This window comes from Cherax quadricarinatus, chromosome 82 (assembly GCF_038502225.1).
Source record: "Cherax quadricarinatus isolate ZL_2023a chromosome 82, ASM3850222v1, whole genome shotgun sequence".
Classification (NCBI taxonomy): Eukaryota; Metazoa; Arthropoda; class Malacostraca; order Decapoda; family Parastacidae; genus Cherax; species Cherax quadricarinatus.
In genome coordinates, this window is record NC_091373.1 from 12,285,084 (window position 1) to 12,307,503 (window position 22,420).

Below are 22,420 nucleotides of genomic sequence, written 5' to 3' on the forward strand. Positions count from 1 at the left end.
GTGTCTTTTATTTTAATAATAGAGTAGCTGACTATGCACGAAAAAAAAGTCTTTGTATGTTATTTAATATAAATTCGGAAATGATAATCGATTTTGGTTGTGGGAAGCTTCTCTGGTGATGAGATTATCGAAGAGTTATTCCTGGAAAGTTGTTAACTGAAGATAATACTAGAAAGCTTTGCTAGTGAGAAGAAGGCTTTTTAAGAGCTATCCCTGGAAAGTTATTAACTCAGGATAATCCTGGACAGCTTTTCTAGTGAAGTAAATGGTCTCCACAGCAGTCAAATATTCTTAGGTACCTAATTATTTGTAAGTGAACATGCACAACGAGTGTAAAGAATGTTATCCACACGTATTACCCCATCCAGGAGTCGATCCCAGGTCTTTTCTATTATAATAATGTTGCTGGAATTACCGACAGTATGTTTGGTAAAAAGGACACAAGTGCAACTAATGTGACATTTTATTGTGGCAACGTTTCGCTCTCCAGCGGAAGTAGTAAGGTATTTTCTGTTTTTAGGCGAGTACATTGTCGCTCAGCTAGTTGTAGTACCTTCGCTACTATGTAATAAAATATCGACTATACTCATTAATAATTCCGTCAGTAGCGTCTACACTACGCACTTGTGTAACCCGCCATACAGAACAGGTGAGGCGACGCTCAACATACATTCCAGGTACCAGTAATCGACGCCTGGTTTACACCGTTAAGTGATTAAGCGATTTGTCATCAATACTGTCGCCAATTAAGCGATTTATGTCATCACTACTGTCGCCATTTCTGCTCATCTCTACACAGTTATGGTAACTCCATCCCTCTTTCATGAGGCTCTCAAATCTTGGAACACTATTGTATGAAAAATATAATTAATGTATTAAGGGGTGGAGGTGTAAGCCAGTGAAAGACCTCGGTCAGATGATCAAAAGCTCCAGTGGCGGGTCACATGACTAAGACCCGCGTCAGGAAACACTTGTCGTGTTACCTGACGAATCTTACCAAAGCCTAACATAACTATTGTGTGATCTTTGGTTCTTATGTAGCGTGGACCACAGCTTATGATGCGAATTAAAAATTTTATCGGGTGGACTGGGAAGCCTGTTGAAGGCGTCAGTCATCTGACAAAACACCAAGCGAAATGTTTATATTTCTGATAAAATACAAAATACAACGCACTCCCTTTATCCCCCCACACACAAGGTTCACTAAGAATTTACTTCCATTCCAGTTTTAGGAACAAAACTTTTTGCTCTAGTCAGGGTAGAAGAGAGTTGTTGCTACCTGAGAAGCCTCGTGCTGAAGACAACTTTAAACCTAACAAACTGACTAATCATTTCCACTGGAATCAATACCAGGCAATTTGGTAACCTTATAAATGATGCATCGTCTTTGTGTCAGTGACAGCAGTTTATTGCAGCAGTGAGATCTAGGCTCACTGTTACAACAGTGACGTGAATATTACACTAGTGGGAGGGGGGGTCACTGTTGCAACAGTGATGTGAATATTACAACAGTGAAGGGTCACTGTTACAATAGTGAGGGTCAGTTACAACAGTGACATAAATATTACAACAGTGAGGGTCATTGTTACAACAGTGAGGGTCATTGTTACAACAGTGGGGGTCACTGTTACAACAGTGTCGTGAATATTACAGCACTGAGGGGGTTACTGTAAGAAGAGTGAGGGGTCAATGTTACAACAGTGACATGAATATTACAACAGTGAGGGTCACTGTTACACCAGTGACGTGAATATTGAGTCCCCCTCTCTCTCTCTCCCTCTCTCTGTCTCTCTCTCTCTCCCTCTGTCTCTCTCTCCCTCTGTCTCTCTCTCTCCCTCTGTCTCTCTCTCCCTCTCTCTGTCTCTCTCTCCCTGTCTCTCTCTCTCTCTCTCTCTCTCTCTCTCTCTCTCTCTCTCTCTCTCTCTCTCTCTCTCTCTCTCTCTCTCTCTCTCTCTCTCTCACTCCCTCCCTCCCTCCCTCCCTCCCTCCCTCCCTCCCTCCTGCTTCCCTCCTTCCTACTTGACTCGCTCCTCTACTTACGAAGATATATATTCACCTCTATAATGTATTATCCCCACCCCTCGTTCCTTCCCTCCCTTCCTCCTTCCTAACCCCCCCCCCCGTGTACATTCACCTGCTGGATGTACACCCATACATAAACTAACCCAACATATTGAACCTTGTTATACATGCTTACCTGTACGTGGAGGTGTGTGTTCGTGAATTTTCATGTGAACGTGAATGTTCAGTTGTATAAGAATGTCTGGTGCAGGTGAATGTCCGTAAGTAAATGTTCGTGTGGACGTGAATGTTCGCGTGTACATGTGCCTGTGTTTATGAATGTGCGTATGCACACATGAGTATGTGTGTGTACTTGAATGTCTGTGTACACCTAAATCCAAATGTTTACATGAACGTGCGTATGTGCACATGTGCTTGAACATTTGTATAGCCGAGAACACGAATGTGTGTGCGTACTCACATGTATGCCTATGTAAGTTTTTATGCTAATATGTAAATGTGTACATTGGTGTGTGTGTACATACAATCAGGTTGTCGCGTGACAGTAATCAGTGTTATGGAGAGGTAAAATGTTCCTCCTGTTCTAATTGGTAAGTTATTTTGTTCAGTGTTGTAGGTGTCAGTGTTGTGAGTGTTGTAGGCGTCAGTGTTGTGAGTGTTGTAGGTGTCAGTGTTGTGAGTGTTGTAGGTGTCAGTGTTGTGAGTGTTGTAGGTGTCAGTGTTGTGAGTGTTGTAGGTGTCAGTGTTGTGAGTGTTGTAGGTGTCAGTGTTGTGAGTGTTGTAGGCGTCAGTGTTGTGAGTGTTGTAGGTGTCAGTGTTGTGAGTGTTGTAGGTGTCAGTGTTGTAGGTGTCAGTGTTGTGAATGTTGTAGGTGTCAGTGTTGTGAGTGTTGTAGGTGTCAGTGTTGTCAGGTGTAGGTGTCAGTGTTGTGAGTGTTGTAGGTGTCAGTGTTGAGTGTTGTAGGTGTCAGTGTTGTGAGTGTTGTAGGCGTCAGTGTTGAGTGTTCTAGGTGTCAGTGTTGTGAGTGTTGTAGGTGTCAGTGTTGTGAGTGTTGTAGGTGTCAGTGTTGTGAGTGTTCTAGGTGTCAGTGTTGTAGGTGTCAGTGTTGAGTGTTGTAGTTGTTAGTGTTGTGAGTGTTGTAGGTGTCAGTGTTGTGAGTGTTGTAGGTGTCAGTGTTGCGAGTGTTGTACGTGTCAGTGTTGTGAGTGTTGTAGGTGTCAGTGTTGTGAGTGTTGTAGGTGTCAGTGTTGTGAGTGTTGTAGGTGTCAGTGTTGTGGGTGTTGTAGGCGTCAGTGTTGTGAGTGTTGTAGGTGTCAGTGTTGTCAGGTGTAGGTGTCAGTGTTGTGAGTGTTGTAGGTGTCAGTGTTGTGAGTGTTGTAGGTGTCAGTGTTGTCAGGTGTAGGTGTCAGTGTTGTGAGTGTTGCAGGCGTCAGTGTTGTGAGTGTTGTAGGTGTCAGTGTTGTGAGTGCTGTGTCAGTGTTGTGAGTGTTGTAGGTGTCAGTGTTGTCAGGTGTTGTAGGTGTCAGTGTTGTGAGTGTTGTAGGTGTCAGTGTTGTGAATGTTGTAGTTGTTAGTGTTGTGAGTGTCGTAGGTGTCAGTGTTGTGAGTGTTGTAGGTGTCAGTGTTGTGAGTGTTGTAGGTGTCAGTGTTGTGAGTGTTGTAGGTGTCAGTGTTGAGTGTTGTAGGTGTCAGTGTTGTGAATGTTGTAGGTGTCAGTGTTGTCAGGTGTAGGTGTCAGTGTTGTGAGTGTTGTAGGCGTCAGTGTTGTGAGTGTTGTAGGTGTCAGTGTTGTGAGTGTTGTAGGTGTCAGTGTTGTGGGTGTTGTAGGCGTCAGTGTTGCGAGTGTTGTAGGTGTCAGTGTTGTCAGGTGTAGGTGTCAGTGTTGTGAGTGTTGTAGGTGTCAGTGTTGTGAGTGTTGTAGGTGTCAGTGTTGTCAGGTGTAGGTATCAGTGTTGTGAGTGTTGCAGGCGTCAGTGTTGTGAGTGTTGAAGGTGTCAGTGTTGTGAGTGTTGTAGGTGTCAGTGATGAGTGTTGTAGGTGTCAGTGTTGTGAGTGTTGTAGGTGTTAGTGTTGTGAGTGTTGTAGGTGTCAGTGTTCTGAGTGTTGTAGGTGTCAGTGTTGTAAGTGTGTCAATGTTGTGAGTGTTGTAGGTGTCAGTGTTGTGAGTGTTGTAGGTGTCAGTGTTGTGAGTGTTGTAGGTGTCAGTGTTGTGAGTGTTGTAGGTGTCAGTGTTGTAGGTGTCAGTGTTGTGTTGTAGTTGTTAGTGTTGTGAGTGTTGTAGGTGTCAGTGTTGTGAGTGTTGTAGGTGTCAGTGTTGCGAGTGTTGTAGGTGTTAGTGTTGTGAGTGTTGTACGTGTCAGTGTTGTGAGTGTTGTAGGTGTCAGTGTTGTGAGTGTTGTAGGTGTCAGTGTTGTGAGTGTTGTAGGTGTCAGTGTTGTAGGTGTTAGTGTTTTGAGTGTTGTAGGTGTCAGTGTTGTGAGTGTTGTAGGTGTCAGTGTTGTGAATATTGTAGGTGTCAGTGTTGTAGGTGTCAGTGTTGTGTTGTAGTTGTTAGTGTTGTGAGTGTTGTAGGTGTCAGTGTTGTGAGTGTTGTAGGTGTCAGCGTTGTGAGTGTTATAGGTGTCAGTGTTGTGAGTGTTGTAGGTGTTAGTGTTGTGAGTGTTATAGGTGTCAGTGTTGTGAGTGTTGTAGGTGTTAGTGTTGTGAGTGTTGTAGGTGTCAGTGTTGTGAGTGTTGTAGGTGTCAGTGTTGTGAGTGTTGTAGGTGTTAGTGTTGTGAGTGTTGTAGGTGTCAGTGTTGTGAATGTTGTAGTTAGTGTTGTGAGTGTTGTACGTGTCAGTGTTGTGAGTGTTGTAGATGTCAGTGTTGTAGGTGTCAGTGTTGTGAGTGTTGTAGGTGTTAGTGTTGTGAGTGTTGTAGGTGTCAGTGTTGTGAGTGTTGTAGGTGTCAGTGTTGTGACTGTTGTAGGTGTCAGTGTTGTGAGTGTTGTAGGTGTCAGTGTTGTAGGTGTCAGTGTTGTGAGTGTTGTAGTTGTTAGTGTTGTGACTGTTGTAGGTGCCAGTGTTGTGAATGTTGTAGTTGTTAGTGTTGTGAGTGTTGTAGGTGTCAGTGTTGTGAGTGTTGTAGGTGTCAGTGTTGTGAGTGTTGTAGGTGTCAGTGTTGTGAGTGTTGTAGGTGTTAGTGTTGTAGGTGTCAGTGTTGTGAGTGTAGTAGGTGTTAGTGTTGTGAGTGTTGTAGGTGTCAGTGTTGTGAGTGTTGTAGGTGTCAGTGTTGTGAGTTGTAGGTGTTAGTGTTGTGAGTGTTGTAGGTGTCAGTGTTGTGAGTGTTGTAGGTGTCAGTGTTGTGAGTGTTGTAGGTGTCAGTGTTGTGAGTGTTGTAGGTGTCAGTGTTGTGAGTGTTGTAGGTGTTAGTGTTGAGTGTTGTAGGTGTCAGTGTTGTGAGTGTTGTAGGTGTCAGTGTTGTGAGTGTTGTAGGTGTCAGTGTTGTGAGCGTTGTAGGTGTCAGTGTTGTAGGTGTCAGTGTTATGAGTGTTGTAGGTGTCAGTGTTGTGAGTGTTGCAGGTGTCAGTGTTGTGAGTGTTGCAGGTGTCAGTGTTGTGAGTGTTGTAGGTGTCAGTGTTGTGAGTGTTGTAGGTGTCAGTGTTGTGAGTGTTGTAGGTGTCAGTGTTGTGAGTGTTGTAGGTGTCAGTGTTGTGAGTGTTGTAGTTGTTAGTGTTGTGAATGTTGTAGGTGTCAGTGTTGTGAATGTTGTAGGTGTCAGTGTTGTGAATGTTGTAGGTGTCAGTGTTGTGAGTGTTGTAGGTGTCAGTGTTGTGAATGTTCTAGGTGTCAGTGTTGTGAATGTTGTAGGTGTCAGTGTTGTCAATGTTGTAGGTGTCAGTGTTGTGAATGTTGTAGGTGTCATTGTAGTGAATGTTGTAGGTGTCAGTGTTGTGAGTGTTGTAGGTGTTAGTGTTGTGAGTGTTGTAGGTGTCAGTGTTGTGAGTGTTGTAGGTGTTAGTGTTGTGAGTGTTGTAGGTGTTAGTGTTGTGAGTGTTGTAGGTGTCAGTGTTGTGAGTGTTGTAGGTGTCAGTGTTGTGAGTGTTGTAGGTGTCAGTGTTGTGAGTGTTGTAGGTGTCAGTGTTGTGAATATTGTAGGTGTCAGTGTTGTGAGTGTTGTAGGTGTCAGTGTTGTGAGTGCTGTAGGTGTCAGTGTTGTGAATGTTGTAGGTGTCAGTGTTGTGAGTGTTGGTGTCAGTGTTGTGAGTGTTGTAGGGGTCAGTGTTGTGAGTGTTGTAGGTGTCAGTTTTGTGAGTGTTGTAGGTGTCAGTGTTGTGATTGTTGTAGGTGTCAGTGTTGTGAGTGTTGTAGGTGTCAGTGTTGTGAGTGTTGGTGTCAGTGTTGAGTGTTGTAGGTGTCAGTGTTGTGAGTTGTAGGTGTCAGTGTTGTGAGTTGTAGTTGTCAGTGACGTCTGGTGCTGTAGGTGTTAGTAATGAAGGAAGCAGTGTTGTCAGGTGTAGGTGTCAGTGTTGTCAGGTGTTGTAGGTGTTAGAATATTAAGAATGAGTCGGGTTTTCTTTCTCAGTATGTGTCTGGTCGTTGTTGTTGGGGGGGGGAGAGATGTGTGGGTAGTGGGGGAGAAGGTTGAGAGTAGTGAGGGAGAGTTGAAAGTAGTGAGGGAGGGTTGAGAGTAGTGAGGGAGGGTTGAGAATAGTGAGGGAGGGTTGAGAGTAGTCACGGAATGTTGAGAGTAGTGAGGGAGGGTTGAGAGTAGTGAGGGAGGGTTGAGAGTAGTAAGGGAGGGTTGAGAGTAATGAGGGAGGGTTGAGAGTAGTGAGGGAGGGTTGAGAGTAGTGAGGGAGGGTTGAGAGTAGTGAGGGAGGGTTGAGAGTAGTGAGGGAGGGTTGAGAGTAGTGAGGGAGGGTTGAGAGTAGTGAGGGAGGGTTGAGAGTAGTGAGGGAGGGTTGAGAGTAGTGAGGGAGGGTTGAGAGTAGTGATGGAGGGTTGAGAGTAGTGAGGGAGGGTTGAGAGTAGTAGTGAGGGAGGGAGGGTTGAGAGTAGTTAGGGAGGGTTGAGAGTAGTGAGGGAGGGTTGAGAGTAGTGAGGGAGGGTTGAGAGTAGTGAGGGAGGGTTGAAAGTAGTGAGGGAGGGTTGAGAGTAGTGAGGGAGTTGAGAGTAGTGAGGGAGGGTTGAGAGTAGTGAGGGAGGGTTGAGAGTAGTAAGTTAGGGTTGAGAGTAGTGAGGGAGGGTTGAGAGTAGTGAGGGAGGGTTGAGAGTAGTGAGGGAGGGTTGAGAGTAGTCAAGGAGGGTTGAGAGTAGTGAGGGAGGGTTGAGAGTAGTGAGGGAGGGTTGAGAGTAGTGAGGGAGGGTTGAGAGTAGTGAGGGAGGGTTGAGAGTAGTTAGGGAGGGTTGAGAGGAGAGAGGGAGGGTTGAGAGTAGTGAGGGAGGGTTGAGAGTAGTCAGGGAGGGTTGAGGTAGTTTGAGAGTAATGAGGGAGGGTTGAGAGTAGTGAGGGAGGGTTGAGAGTAGTGAGGGAGGGTTGAGAGTAGTGAGGGAGGGTTGAGAGTAGTGAGGGAGGGTTGAGAGTAGTGAGGGAGGGTTGAGAGTAGTGATGGAGGGTTGAGAGTAGTGAGGGAGGGTTGAGAGTAGTGAGGGAGGGTTGAGAGTAGTGAGGGAGGGTTGAGAGTAGTGAGGGAGGGTTGAGAGTAATGAGGGAGGGTTGAGAGTAGTGAGGGAGGGTTGAGAGTAGTGAGGGAGGGTTGAGAGTAGTGAGGGAGGGTTGAGAGTAGTGAGGGAGGTTTGAGAGTAGTAAGGGAGGTTTGCGAGTAATGAGGGAGGGTTGAGAGTAGTGAGGGAGGGTTGAGAGTAGTGAGGGAGGGTTGAGAGTAGTGAGGGAGGGTTGAGAGTAGTGAGGGAGGGTTGAGAGTAGTGAGAGAGGGTTGAGAGTAGTAAGTTAGGGTTGAGAGTAGTGAGGGAGGGTTGAGAGTAGTGAGGGAGGGTTGAGAGTAGTGAGGGAGGGTTGGGAGTAGTCAAGGAGGGTTGAGAGTAGTCAGGGAGGGTTGAGAGTAGTCAGGGAGGGTTGAGTGTAGTCAGGTCGGGTTGAGAGTAGTGAGGGAGGGTTGAGAGTAGTGAGGGAGGGTTGGGAGTAGTCATGGAGGGTTGAGAGTAGTCAGGGAGGGTTGAGAGTAGTCAGGGAGGGTTGAGAGTAGTGCGGGAGGGTTGAGAGTAGTGAGGGAGGGTTGAGAGTAGTGATGGAGGGTTGAGAGTAGTGATGGAGGGTTGAGAGTAGTGATGGAGGGTTCAGAGTAGTGATGGAGGGTTGAGAGTAGTGATGGAGGGTTGAGAGTAGTGATGGAGGGTTGAGAGTAGTGAGGGAGGGTTGAGAGTAGTGAGGGAGGGTTGAGAGTAGTGAGGGAGGGTTGAGAGTAGTGAGGGAGGGTTGAGAGTAGTGAGGGAGGGTTGAGAGTAGTCAGGGAGGGTTGAGAGTAATGAGTGAGGGTTGAGAGTAGTGAGGGAGGGTTGAGAGTAGTGATGGAGGGTTGAGAGTAGTGAGGGAGGGTTGAGAGTAGTGAGGGAGGGTTGAGAGTAGTGAGGGAGGGTTGAGAGTAGTGAGGGAGGGTTGAGAGTAGTGAGGGAGGGTTGAGAGTAGTGAGGGAGGGTTGAGAGTAGTGAGGGAGGGTTGAGAGTAGTGAGGGAGGGTTGAGAGTAGTGAGGGAGGGTTGAGAGTAGTGAGGGAGGGTTGAGAGTAGTGAGGGAGGGTTGAGAGTAGTGAGGGAGGGTTGAGAGTAGTGAGGGAGGGTTGAGAGTAGTGAGGGAGGGTTGAGAGTAGTGAGGGAGGGTTGAGAGTAGTGAGGGAGGGTTGAGAGTAGTGAGGGAGGGTTGAGAGTAGTGAGGGAGGTTTGAGAGTAGTGAGGGAGGGTTGAGAGTAGTGAGGGAGGGTTGAGAATAGTGAGGGAGGGTTGAGAGTAGTGAGGGAGGGTTGAGAGTAGTGAGGGAGGGTTGAGAGTAGTGAGGGAGGGTTGAGAGAAGAGAAGTAGTGTGAACGCAACTATTCTCTTAATGCAAGTCATTAGTTCACCATGGCTAAGACAGTGGGATTCGCGACTTTAACCAATATAAACAGTAATTAGCTGACTGTTTTTTTTTTTTTTTTTTTTTAGCAGGTATTCTCCCGTCCCGGGTCTTCTCCAAGTAGTGGTGACCCGGCCTTGGCTCCCTATCTGGGGAGTGTCTCGAGACTTAAGTCTCCCATGGGAGGAGGTACAAGTACCTCCTCATCTTTGGGACCAAGTGTCCCCAGGCCTAGCCACATTCCCCGCCCTCACGGGGCTCGTAGGGAGAAGCTAGGCCTCTACACAAGCTGACTGTATTATAGAACACAAATGCCTGTGAACTCGGCTTTGTCTTAAAAGGAAATTTACGTATTTTTTCCTTCAAACTTCCGACTTAGGATATTTGTTCCGAGTTTCTAGTATTTTTTAATAGCCAGTTGGGTTTATGTCTCCTCAGTACTGTTTCAATATTCCTTAGAAAGTTGAGTTAGTCACATAGTGCTTAGGAAAGTGACTGAAGAGGCTGACCGCATACTTCACTTTAAGATCATAATGTGGATGTATATACCTTACATTAAACTTAACCATAATCTGAGTATATACTTTGCATTAAACATGATCATAGTCTGGGTATATACCAAACACCAAGGAGCACGTGTTACAATCCGAGCCTAATCTGTAAGTGTGTTTACACTGTAGGTTGCTCCATAAATGTGCTTATCGATGTTAACATAATTGGGTATAGATCTACTCAAACTTCTAACTGCATTCCTATGACATTGGAATTTATTATGGAAAGCTTTCAAAATAATAATAATAATGATATTTCACACAGACAGACCGAGGTTATATTAAGCTTTTTGCGAAGTTAGTGCGAGATAAAATCCATATTTGTACGTAAATAACCAACAAACAAGAAAATAAAATTTATGACAACGTTACGGTCCCACTTGAAACATTAACTATATGTGTATTATTCCAGTCACGGTATTGTGTCTTTTTATTCCACATAATTGCACATCAATTTCTGTTTGTGTTTCTCATGTGTATCTGGCTTCTTAAATGAGAATGTTGTTAGTCATGTAAGTCAAGTGTATTGACTGATGACAGAAGCACTAGTGAGGAGTCAGGTTCATTGTTGTAAGTTCAAGTTGATACTATTAAGATGGTAACTTTTAGTTTGGTATAAAACTTGAAAATAGATACTCACAAGTTGAAGAATGAGACACTTATGCAACATATGGGAATCTTTATTGAGGAAACGTTTCGCCACACACTAGCTTCATCGGTCCAGTACAAAGAAGAACGGTGTAAGGAAAGGAGGAATTTGAGGTAATCAGTCCCTCAGCCTGGAAGTAAGTACTTTCTTCAAGACTGAGGAACTGAACACATCGATTCCAGGCTGAGGGACTGATTACCTTAAATTCCTTCTCTCCTTACACCGTTCTTCTTTGTACTGGACTGATGAAGCCGCTGTGTGGCGAGATGTTCCCTCAATAAAGATTCCTGTATGTTGCATAAGTGTCTTATTCTTCAACTTATCAGTTTTCTAAACCATTTATCACACTGACATATTTATTAGAAAACGTTTCGGTCCCGGGACCTTGATCAAGGTCCCAGGACCGAAACGTTTTGTAATAAATGTGCTCTAGTGCTTGCTCACATGTCTTTCTAAACCAAGTTTTAGTTTGTAATGTAAAAGCCCAACTTTTTGATTCTTATGCCTAATTCAAGATACCTCTTACATTTCAAACACCATTGCATGTTTTTGTTATCTATTTGGATAACAAATGGATAACAAACACATTACAATGCCAAGTACATTGTTAAGATCAATAATACTTTTTATGATCACATTACGAAGTTTGTTTTCCGACAACCAAGAATAATTTCGAGGCTTCGTTTTGCAAAACTCCAAGTGCTGAAAAGATTTTTCTTCAATTATTAACAAATATTAGCTTAAAAATAGTAGAGTACATTTTTATTAAAGGTTTAATATAGGCTGTGTATATCATTCTGTCTCCTTAAATTAACATCTCATTTGGGGTTGTAATTAACAACATCTCTTAGTGCATTAAAGATGTTTTGTGTACTTCTTAATGATGAAAATTGGACACCTGGTCAACATATGGGTATCTTTACTTTGTAGACGTTTCGCCATCTAGTGAAGACTAGAACTGTGTACAGAAGATGAGGTAATCAATCTTAGGAGTAGGGACTGATTACCGTATTTTTTGTATATAGTTCTAGTCTTCACATATGTCTTTGTTTTGTATTGATGAAGTCACTGGATGGCGAAACATCTACAAAGTAGATACCAGATGTTGGTTTAGAGAAACATTTAAGTAAACACTAGGGCATTTATTAGAAAACGTTTCGGTCCCGAGACTGATCACTTCTAACATACAGAGGTTAAAAAGACCGTATATATAGGCGGAGAGTGAGTTGTGAGTGACACATGGTGACCTGAAGAATAGCATTTTGGGATGAGGACGGGTAGACTATGGGATCACGTGACTCCTGTGTTGTTGGGTAGGAAATGTAGCCCCCACACCTCTAACTTCCACAGGGGCGTCTACACCATACCCTGTGGATACTGTCCCAGGAAATATGTAGGGGAAACAGGCAGAGATCCTTCGGTCCGCCTGAGCGAGCATCGAAATGCCAGCAACAGGTACGCCTGTGTCCTCCACAGGGACTCCACGGGACATTTGATAAATTGGGAGGTACGACTCGTCCTCACTTAGACGCTGACGGTGTCTAGAAGCCTCGTTAATTGCGGTCTCCGACACCATAGAATATAATACTAGAAGCTACAAAATTTCTTAAACATTAGCATACATGATACTCAACCAGGCAAACCACCACCTACCCAACAACACAGGAGTCACATGATCTCATCGTCTACCCGTCCTCATCCCAACATGACATTCTTCAGGTCACCATGCGTCACTCACACCTCACTCTCCGCCTATATATACTGTCTTTTCAACTTCCGTATGTTTTTCTCCCTCGGGAGCCAGAGACAGGTCATCGCAAGATTGAGACCCGTGCCAGGACTACGGTCTTGGCGAACATTATACATACTTACGTATGTTAGAAGTGATCAAGGTCCCAGGACCGAAAGGTTTTCTAATAAATATGTCCTAGTATTTGTTTTTCTAAACCAACTTGCCGGTATTTATTACCAAAGTTTATACCATACCCAGATGTTGCAAATGTATATAATTATTCATCTTGTCGGTATTGTATACCATTCAAATACAAATTCTTAATGAGTTTTGGCTTGATGACTTTATTAAAAAGTACATTTAAACCAAGATATCTATAAGCTTTGATGTAGGCGACGAACATAAGAATGGAGAAATACTGCAGCTGGCCTACTGGCAAATATAAGGCAAATCCTTATCAAAACCACCTATTCCCACGTACTTGTCCAACCTTTACCCAAAGTTACCCAAGAATTTGCTTCAGTACCTCAGGTAGTAACCAAACCTAGTTTAGTATGCAAACAAATGGGGGACATGCGTGTTTATATCTTAGACTGTAGATGAACGGTTCAGAGAACCGACAAGTTGATAAATTAGACACATGTGCAGCACTTGGTTATCTTTAATGAGGAAACGTTTCGCCACACAGTGGCTTCATCAGTCCATACAAAGGAGAATAATGAAGAACAGGAGGAGTTTGAGGTAATCAGTCCCTCAGCCTTGAGTCGATGTAATCAGTAAATCAATCTTGAAATTATTATTATAATCAAAAAGAAGCGCTAAACCACAAGGGCTATACAGCACTGCTTCAATCTTGAAAAGAATGCAGCATATGGGCGAAGAAGTGGCTTATATGCTGTAGGCAGGTGAGGTGCAGCAGTCGTAGGTGGTATCACATTTGACAAACCCAAATGTGGAAGTAGGTCATGCCTAAAGGTTAGGAAAGTGAAGAATTCCCTGTATTAAGATCCCAAGATGTTGCTGTGTCTGACAGGAATGTAGATGAATGGTTTAGAGAACCGACAAGTTGATAAATTAGATACATGTGCAACACTTGGGTATCTTTAATGAGGAAACATTTCGCCACACAATAGCTCAGGTATGTTGAGTACTGATAAATGAGACAATTTTGCAACATTTGGGTATCTCTATTCTGGAACCGTTTCCCCAGACAGTGGCTTCTTTAGTCCAATGCAGAAAAAGGTGGCGTGTGGTTGGGCCAGCCATTAATGATACTTTTGTTATTAAATCAGTTTCGGTGAAATCCGACACAGGTCTTTGACATATGCTCGAAACTGAAGTAGTGGAGTTGTAGATATGAGGTGATCAGTCCCCCAACCTTGGTGTGTGTGTTCATCTCCAAAGCTTTGATCAGTGAAGGGGCAAACATCTCGTCACCGAAGACACCAGTCTGTTGCAGATGTGTCTTACTCATCTACTTGTCCGTTTTCTATAACATAATGGCACTAGTGAGCTACTTAAATGACACATACTGAATATGTGAATTACCATCTTTATAATTACTACATTGATGCTATAATTGCTTGTATTGTGTTTATAAGCTACAGGGTAACCCAACTAAACCTAACCTATTCTCTCCTAACCTATCCTACCCTAACCTAACCTATCCTGTCCTTTCCTAAGCCTACCCTATCCTATCCTGAGCCTACCCTGCCCTAACCTAAATAACGAAAAACCAGAAATTTCACAGCTTGCTCAGCTTTAGGACTGTGGGGATGGGGATGGGGGGAAGATACAGACGTGTCTAACAGCTTGCTGAACTGAAGTGTATCCACACCAGCTGACACACGTCTCCAGCATGTTAATTACTCCTCTGTGCACGGGATTTACGATGAGGGGAGGAAGGAGCTCATGTCAGGAGTGAAGGTTCTCTGGTGAAGGTGATCATGTTAAACCGATGGTGAGAGTGAAGATGATCATGTTAAACTGATGGTGAGGGTGATGATCATGTGAAACTGATGGTGAGGGTGAAGATGACCATGTTAAACTGAAGGTGAGGGTGGAGATGATCATATTAAACTGACCTAGAAAATGTACAGAAAACCTTCACGGCACTCATAAGTACGATAAAACACCTCAATTACTGAGATCGTTTGAAATTCCTCAACCTGTACTCCCTGGAACGCAGGCGGGAGAGATACGTGATTATATATACTTGGAAAATTCTAGAGGAATTATTACCAAATTTGCACACGAAAATAATTCCCTATGAAAGCAAAAGACTCTGCAGACGATGCAACATACCCCCCCAAAATGAAAAGCAGGGGGTCCACTAGCACGGTAAGAGACAGCACAATAAGTGTCAGGGGTCCAAGACTGTTCAACTGCCTCCCAGCATAAATAAGGTGGATTACCAATAGACCCCTGGCTGTCTTCAAGAAGGCTTTGGACAGGCACCTAACCAGCCGGGCTGTAGTTCGTACGCCGGCTTGCGTGCGGCCAACAGTAACAACTTGGTTGATCAGACCCTGATGCACCATGAAGCCTGGTCACAGACCGGGCCGCGGGGGCGTTGACCCCCGAAACCCTCTCCAGGTATACTACTGTAATAATTCGTTACTACTGTAATAATTCATTACCACTGTAATAATTCATTACCACTGTAATAATTCATTACTATTGTAATTATTCATTACTACTGTAATTATTCGTTACCACTGTAATAATTCATTACCACTGTAATAATTCATAACCACTACAATAATTCATAACCACTGCAATAATTTATTACCACTGTAATAATTCATTACCACTGTAAGAATTACCGCTAATGGTTCATTACTACTGTAGCCTGCGTAGTTACAAGGGAGTCAAGTCCCTGGACTTCATTATGTACTTCTGTAACTATATGGACGACCTTCCATAGTATGGGTAAGGAGGAGGTGCGTGACGAAGCTGGCACATTAATGTTGATACGTGAAGAACAGACTGTAACAAGATGAACAAGAATAACAGAATCAACAAAAAGAGCAGTAACAGGATCACCGGCAATAACAGTATCAATGACAATAACAAATCAGCATCAACAATAACACGCTCTACAACAGCAATAACAAGATCAAGAACAAGATCAATAATACCAGGATGAACGGAACCAGCATAAAAGATAGGAACAATAGCAAGTTCAACAACAAAGACAAGATGAACAAACACAAGAGTATGAACAACAGTAATAAGAGTAACAGCAATAACAGGATCAGCAGTATCAACATTATATATATACGCGTGGGGCCAGTTAGAACAGCAAGTCAGGAACCGACTTCCTCCACCGTCGTCTTTGGAAGAGTTAAGCAGGTCTGGCTTGAGGAATGACTCAAAATTCCCCTGGATACTGTTCACATGTTATGTGAATCAATTCCTCGACGAATTTGTGCTGTTTTAGCTTCAAATGGAGGACCAACTCCATATTGAAAATATAGAATGTTGAAGAACAAGGGGTTGCTAGTATATATATATATATATATATATATATATATATATATATATATATATATATATGCACACACACACACAGTGGACCCCCGGTTTACGATATTTCATTCCAGAAGTATGTTCAGGTGCCAGTACTGACCGAATTTGTTCCCATAAGGAATATTGTGAATTAGATTAGTTAATTTCAGACCCCCAAACATACACATACAAACGCACTTACATAAATACACTTACATAACTGGTCGCATTTGGAGCTGATCGTAAACCGGGGGTCCACTGTGTATATATATATATATATATATATATATATATATATATATATATATATATATATATATATATATATATATGTATAATTTTCTTGGGTGAGATTCTGAAGAGAAGTTGCAGAGATTGGTGGATGAATTTGGTAGGGTGTGCAAAAGAAGAAAATTAAAGGTGAATACAGGAAAGAGTAAGGTTATGAGGATAACAAAAAGATTAGGTGATGAAAGATTGAATATCAGATTGGAGGGAGAGAGTATGGAGGAGGTGAACGTATTCAGATATTTGGGAGTGGACGTGTCAGCGGATGGGTCTATGAAAGATGAGGTGAATCATAGAATTGATGAGGGAAAAAGAGTGAGTGGTGCACTTAGGAGTCTGTGGAGACAAAGAACTTTGTCCTTGGAGGCAAAGAGGGGAATGTATGAGAGTATAGTTTTACCAACGCTCTTATATGGGTGTGAAGCGTGGGTGATGAATGTTGCAGCGAGGAGAAGGCTGGAGGCAGTGGAGATGTCATGTCTGAGGGCAATGTGTGGTGTGAATATAATGCAGAGAATTCGTAGTTTGGAAGTTAGGAGGAGGTGCGGGATTACCAAAACTTAGGTTCCCGGAAATCGGCACTTCTTATGATGAACATGCTAGGAAGATAAGGTTACATTCTTAACACCTCTAAAATGCAAGTATTTTTAATTTCTCAATTCTTCCGAAATAATAGTTTTTCTTACCAAACATTTTAGCTGATGTTGCCTTGTACAGTACCTGTATCGTGGTGAAATTAGACAGTGATAAAAAATGTTTACATGTCACTACGAAAGTACGTCAATATTTTCTTCAAGTCTGGTTGCTGGTGCATAATAATCTTGGAGAGGATGGCTGTGGCTTCACTGGGCCGAGGTAAACGGTTGTGGTTGTTGGGTTGATGCTGATGGTTGGCTGTCTTGTGTTGATGTCGATGCAGCGTTACTCGATGCTTGTACTGGAGTGATCAGTACTGTGTCTCCTCTTTCACTCTGCGGTACTTCATACAGGTGACGATAAAGCATCATTACGTGAGTCAGCAATAATTCCAGATTTGTCAGGGTCTTTTTATATCCAAAAAAATCAGCTTTAGCAGTAATATGTTGTATCTCTCATATGTCTCAGTTTCATTTGAGTAGATTGATGTTTTTCCTTATCTTTTTGTGTTATTTATTTGGGAATTGAGCTCCTCCAACATTTCTTCAGTGGTTCTTCGTCATCATCTAAGAGCTCACGTCTTCTGTTTGCATATTTTCAAAGCCCTCACCTGGCACTCTCCTTGCCGGATCCACAATTTCCTGGACCTGACTGAATTTTGAGGGAAAACTAGTGAGAGTATTCACCACACTAGGCCATAATTTTCTCCAGCTTGCATTTAGTTGCATTAGTTCATCTGTGTTCTCTTACCTAACTTTACCTACTTCAGTATATTTGTATTGTTAAAGTTATGCCAGAATTCTGGCATTCCTGTGTGTGAGTTGTCATCTATTACTGCGAGGAGTTTCTGCACCAGCCTGCGTGTATAGTGGTACCTGGATGTCTCAGTCACTCCTAAATACATTGGTTGTATCGAAGATGTTGTATTTAGTGGTAAAAACACTACCCTGACATTTAGGTCCACATACTGTAAGACCTGAGGATGACTGCGGGAGTTATCAAGAGTGGAGAGAACCTTGAAGGATCCCAATAGAATCAAGTCACTATTGTGTGGCTTTTTTTTTGTTATCCTAGGTAATTTACACACGTTAAACTAGTATGATAATTATACTCATGTGTACCTGTACCTAAATAAACTTACTAGTGAAAAGTTCTTGTTGTGCAGGTACATTTTGACTGAAGGAATGAAATAATTCTTAACCAGTCAATAAGTAGGACCTCACTCATCCTTGCTGTCTGTTTACACTGCCAATTAACAAAGTGCTTTTGTTTTTACTATATTTGTCCTCTGTTAATCCTTATGTACTTTCTTTCATATATTGAACAAACACATCAACTACTCGATATATCCATCTTCTCTTACCACTGCGATCTTAATCCCATCTGTCCCAGCTGCATATGATGATACCACTGCCTTTCATTATCATCATTAAGTAACGTCTCAAAATATTCCCTCCATCTTTCCACTACCTCCACTTGCCCATCTAACATTTCCATTCTTTGGTTTTTAAATACCTAGTCTGTTTACTCTCCAGGTTTTTTCATGTTATTAATCTTTCTCCTAGAGTATTTCTTATTCTTATTGACTCATCTTTCACACTGTTTAACCTCTCATCTTCGTATATTCTGCCTTCCCTACATCATTTTTACGGCTCCTGGACAGATGGCCGACCGACATTTGATCGAACAGACGAAATAGTATTCATTACTTTACCTAGTTTTCGTAAATGTCCGTCGGTGAAATGTCTGTTCAGCCAAATGTCCGTCGGTGAAATGTCTGCTCAGCCAAATGTCCGTCGGTGAAATGTCTGTCGGCCAAGTGTCCGTCAGTCATCTTTCCGGTCACGCATTTTTACATTGTAAAAAACCTCGTATGACCTCATCATTCCACCAATCATTTCTCCTCGCACCAGCACTCGCCCTCTTACACAAACTTCTGCTGCGCTGTAGCACAGCAGTCTTAAATCTATCCCATACCTATATTTTGTTATGTTATAATGTGCTGTCTAGTAGTGGGTGACTGATTTGGGATACAGATTCTTCTTCTTCTTCTTCTTCTTCTTCTTCTTCTTCTTCTTCTTCTTCTTCTTCTTCTTCTTCTTCTTCTTCTTCTTCTTCTTCTTCTTCTTCTAGTTGATGTTGCAGTATCTGCTGTATCATTAGTATTTTTGTTGTGTTGTTGTTGCAACTGTTGTATCATTAGTAGTCTGTTGTTGGTGTTGTCGTTACTGTGTTGTTGTTGTTGATCTGAACTTTGCAAGTGACGGGAAGCAGTGTGCCTCTTGAGTGACACTGTAGGCAGCCAACAACGGCACAAGAGGGCAGGAACATTTTTACAGGAGTCACTCCTAGTTCAGTGTTACAGTTTTCAACTGACAACCGAGCGAGCCGGGTTCAATCTCGGGAGAGGTGAAACGTTTAGTCAAGTCTCCTTACACCTGTTGCCCCTGTTCACCTAGCTATAGATAGGTATACCCGACTGGTAGTCTACTACTGTGTGTGGCAGCCTACGTGTAGTAGTACCCCTCAGATAAAGGTGAGTTAACACAGTGCTATAGAATTTAGTGAACGTAGGGTAATAATGACCGGACACTTGTGTATATAGAGTTGACACCACATTATAACACTTTCATCATTGTACTTAGTAATATTCACTACCTTAAAAAAAATTATAGAATTATTAATAGTGTTGCTGGCGTGGTGTGGAAGGGTGGGTGGCGGTCGGCAGCGATCAGGAGGAATGATGATGGTGGGCAGTGTGTACACTCACCATTGCGTCGATCCCCATGGCTAGCGGATGGCAGCAGCTGGTACGGTGCAGCAGCGGGTGGCAGCAGCTGGTACTGTGCGGCAGCGGGTGGCGGCAGCTGGTGCGGTGCAGTAGCGGGAGGGCAACTGGTCGGCAGGAGATGACGTCCACTTGGCCGCCCTCTCCTGGATGCTTGACGCAGGCGCCCTCCAGCACCACTCCAGCACCACCACTCACCATACAACCCTCCAGCACCATTCCAGCACCACCACTCTCACCATACAACCCTCCAGCACCACTCCAGCACCACCACTCTCACCATACGACCCTCCAGCACCATTCCAGCACCACTCACTATACAACCCTCCAGCACTACCACTCTCACCATACAACCCTCCAGCACTACCACTCACCATACAACCCTCCAGCACCACCACTTTCACCATACAACCCTGCAGCACCACCACCACTCACCATACAACCCTCCAGCACCACTCACCATACAACCCTCCAGCATCATCACCGTCACAACACTCCAGCATCACCACCGTCACATACAACACTCCCGCATCACCACCCTCACCATACAACCCTCCAGCACCACCACCCTCACCATACAACACTCCAGCATCACCTTCACCATACAACCTTTCAGCACCACTCCGGCATCACTGCCCTCATATACAACACTCCAGCATCATCACCCTCACCATACAACACTCCAGCATCATCACCCTCACCATACAACACTCCAGCATCACCACCATCACCATACAACACTCCAGCATCACCACCATCACCATACAACACTCCAGCATCACCACCCTCACCATACAACACTCCAAGACCTCCATTACTTTATTAATTACACATCATCTGAGCTCACACTCCTTATAGGATTTTTCCACAGTCCTGCATTAGCAAGTTTATCCTATCCTGACTCACGAACTCGCATAACACAATTAATAGTGTTATTTCGACGTCGTGATGCATGAGAGCGGTTTTGAAGGGCCTTGCGCTAGAGCACGCCGCAGTATGTTGGTGTGAGATTTGTGTTTTTAATCCTGTAATCATAGTCAGAGTGGTGGCCCATGCTAACCTTCCTATGGTATATAGATATTCCTAGTTAGATGAATCTTATTAGACTAGCATTGTAGTGGATAACACATACTGGCATAATAGTTTCTGGACCATTTTGCCGTGGGTTCGAACCCTACTCATTCTGTGATATGTCCTTTTTTGAAATTTTCAAGTAGAACCCTATGAAATATTTGATTGACAACCAGGAGCTATGACTTTCTTGAGACTAAGCTGGGAATATAATAATATCAAATAGTTGGCCGAGTTTAGATATATTGTTCAGAAAACCCACAAGTTGGTAAATTAGACACATGTGCGACACTTGGGTATCTTTATTGTGGAAACTTTTCGCCACACAGTTCCTTCATCAGTTTAATGCAAAGAAAAATGGTGAAGATCAGAATGAGTTTGAGGTAATCAGTCCCCAAGGCTGGAGTCGATATAATCAGTTTATCAGTTATGATAATAATAAGATTAATGTACTGGTTACCCCAAACCCCTTCTGATCTTCACCATTGTTCTTTGTATTGGACTGAGGAAGCCTCTGTGTGGCAAAACGTTTCCATAATAAAAGATACCCAAGTGTTGTACGTGTGTCTAATTTATCGGTTGAGTGACCAGGAACCAGGAAGTTCTGAGCCGGAAGCCAAAACTTTTCCTGTCAGTGGACGGAACCAGTGACGTCAGTCAGGCCTCCCGGCTTCAAGCAGATGAATAAATCTATAGCTCATAGTCGCTCGGGAGGGGAAAGGAAAGGGACGTCCTGGACGCAGGAGTGAAGACACTTTTTTTTCGGGGTAAGGGGAGTGTGTTGCAGACGCTCCTGAAGAGTAGGGGGGGGATGGGTAGTGGCTAGTAGGGGGCAGTGTGAAGTGGTTAGATCACGATTGCGTTGATAAATTCATGAGTAACCTTTGTATCGTAGAAGAGAGGTTTACCAGGCGACACATGCCACAGGGAATTGATCGGTTCACACCAGTAGTGGTGGTGTATGTTGACGTAATAACCAGCTCTGTGTACTGGTGTGTATGTTGACGTAATAACCAGCTCTGTGTACTGGTGTGTATGTTGACGTAATAACCAGCTCTGTGTACTGGTGTGTATGTTGACGTAATAACCAGCTCTGTGTACTGGTGTGTATGTTGACGTAATAACCAGCTCTGTGTACTGGTGTGTATGTTGACGTTATAACCAGCTCTGTGTACTGGTGTGTATGTTGATGTAATACCCAGCGCTGTGTACTGGTGTGTATGTTGATGTAATACCCTGCGCTGTGTACTGGTGTGTATGTTGATGTAATACCCAGCTCTGTGTACTGGTGTGTATGTTGATGTAATACCCAGCGCTGTGTACTGGTGTGTATGTTGATGTAATACCCAGCGCTGTGTACTGGTGTGTATGTTGATGTAATACCCAGCGCTGTGTACTGGTGTGTATGTTGATGTAATAACCAGCTCTGTGTACTGGTGTGTATGTTGACGTAATACCCAGCGCTGTGTACTGGTGTGTATGTTGATGTAATACCCAGCTCTGTGTACTGGTGTGTATGTTGATGTAATACCCAGCGCTGTGTACTGGTGTGTATGTTGATGTAATACCCTGCGCTGTGTACTGGTGTGTATGTTGACGTAATAACCAGCTCTGTGTACTGGTGTGTATGTTGACGTAATAACCAGCGCTGTGTACTGGTGTGTATGTTGATGTAATACCCAGCTCTGTGTACTGGTGTGTATGTTGACGTAATAACCAGCTCTGTGTACTGGTGTGTATGTTGACGTAATAACCAGCGCTGTGTACTGGTGTGTATGTTGATGTAATACCCAGCTCTGTGTACTGGTGTGTATGTTGACGTAATAACCAGCTCTGTGTACTGGTGTGTATGTTGACGTAATAACCAGCGCTGTGTACTTGTTTGTATGTTGACGTAATACCCAGCGCTGTGTACTGGTGTGTATGTTGATGTAATACCCAGTGCTGTGTACTGGTGTGTATGCTGACGTAATAACCAGCGCTGTGTGTTGGTTTGTATGTTAAACTAAGATCCAGCGCTGTATACTGGGGAGAGTTTGGGGGCTATTGGGCAGGAACTGTGGGTACTGGGTGTACTTCAGGGTGTTGGGCAGGCACTGGAAAGCTCTTGAAAGTGCTGGACAG

General features: G+C 43.6%; 1 protein-coding gene across 1 annotated transcript in view; it reads right to left on the reverse strand.

The window, feature by feature from the left end:
* The window catches only part of LOC128702904 (uncharacterized), a 100,038-nt gene extending 80,594 nt beyond the window's left edge, over window positions 1-19,444 (reverse strand). The window contains exon 1 of the mRNA XM_070102644.1: window positions 19,208-19,444. Coding sequence (XP_069958745.1) covers window positions 19,208-19,444 — 237 coding nt within the window. The remainder of the gene's footprint in view (window positions 1-19,207) is intronic.
* Window positions 19,445-22,420: the final 2,976 nt, after the last annotated feature.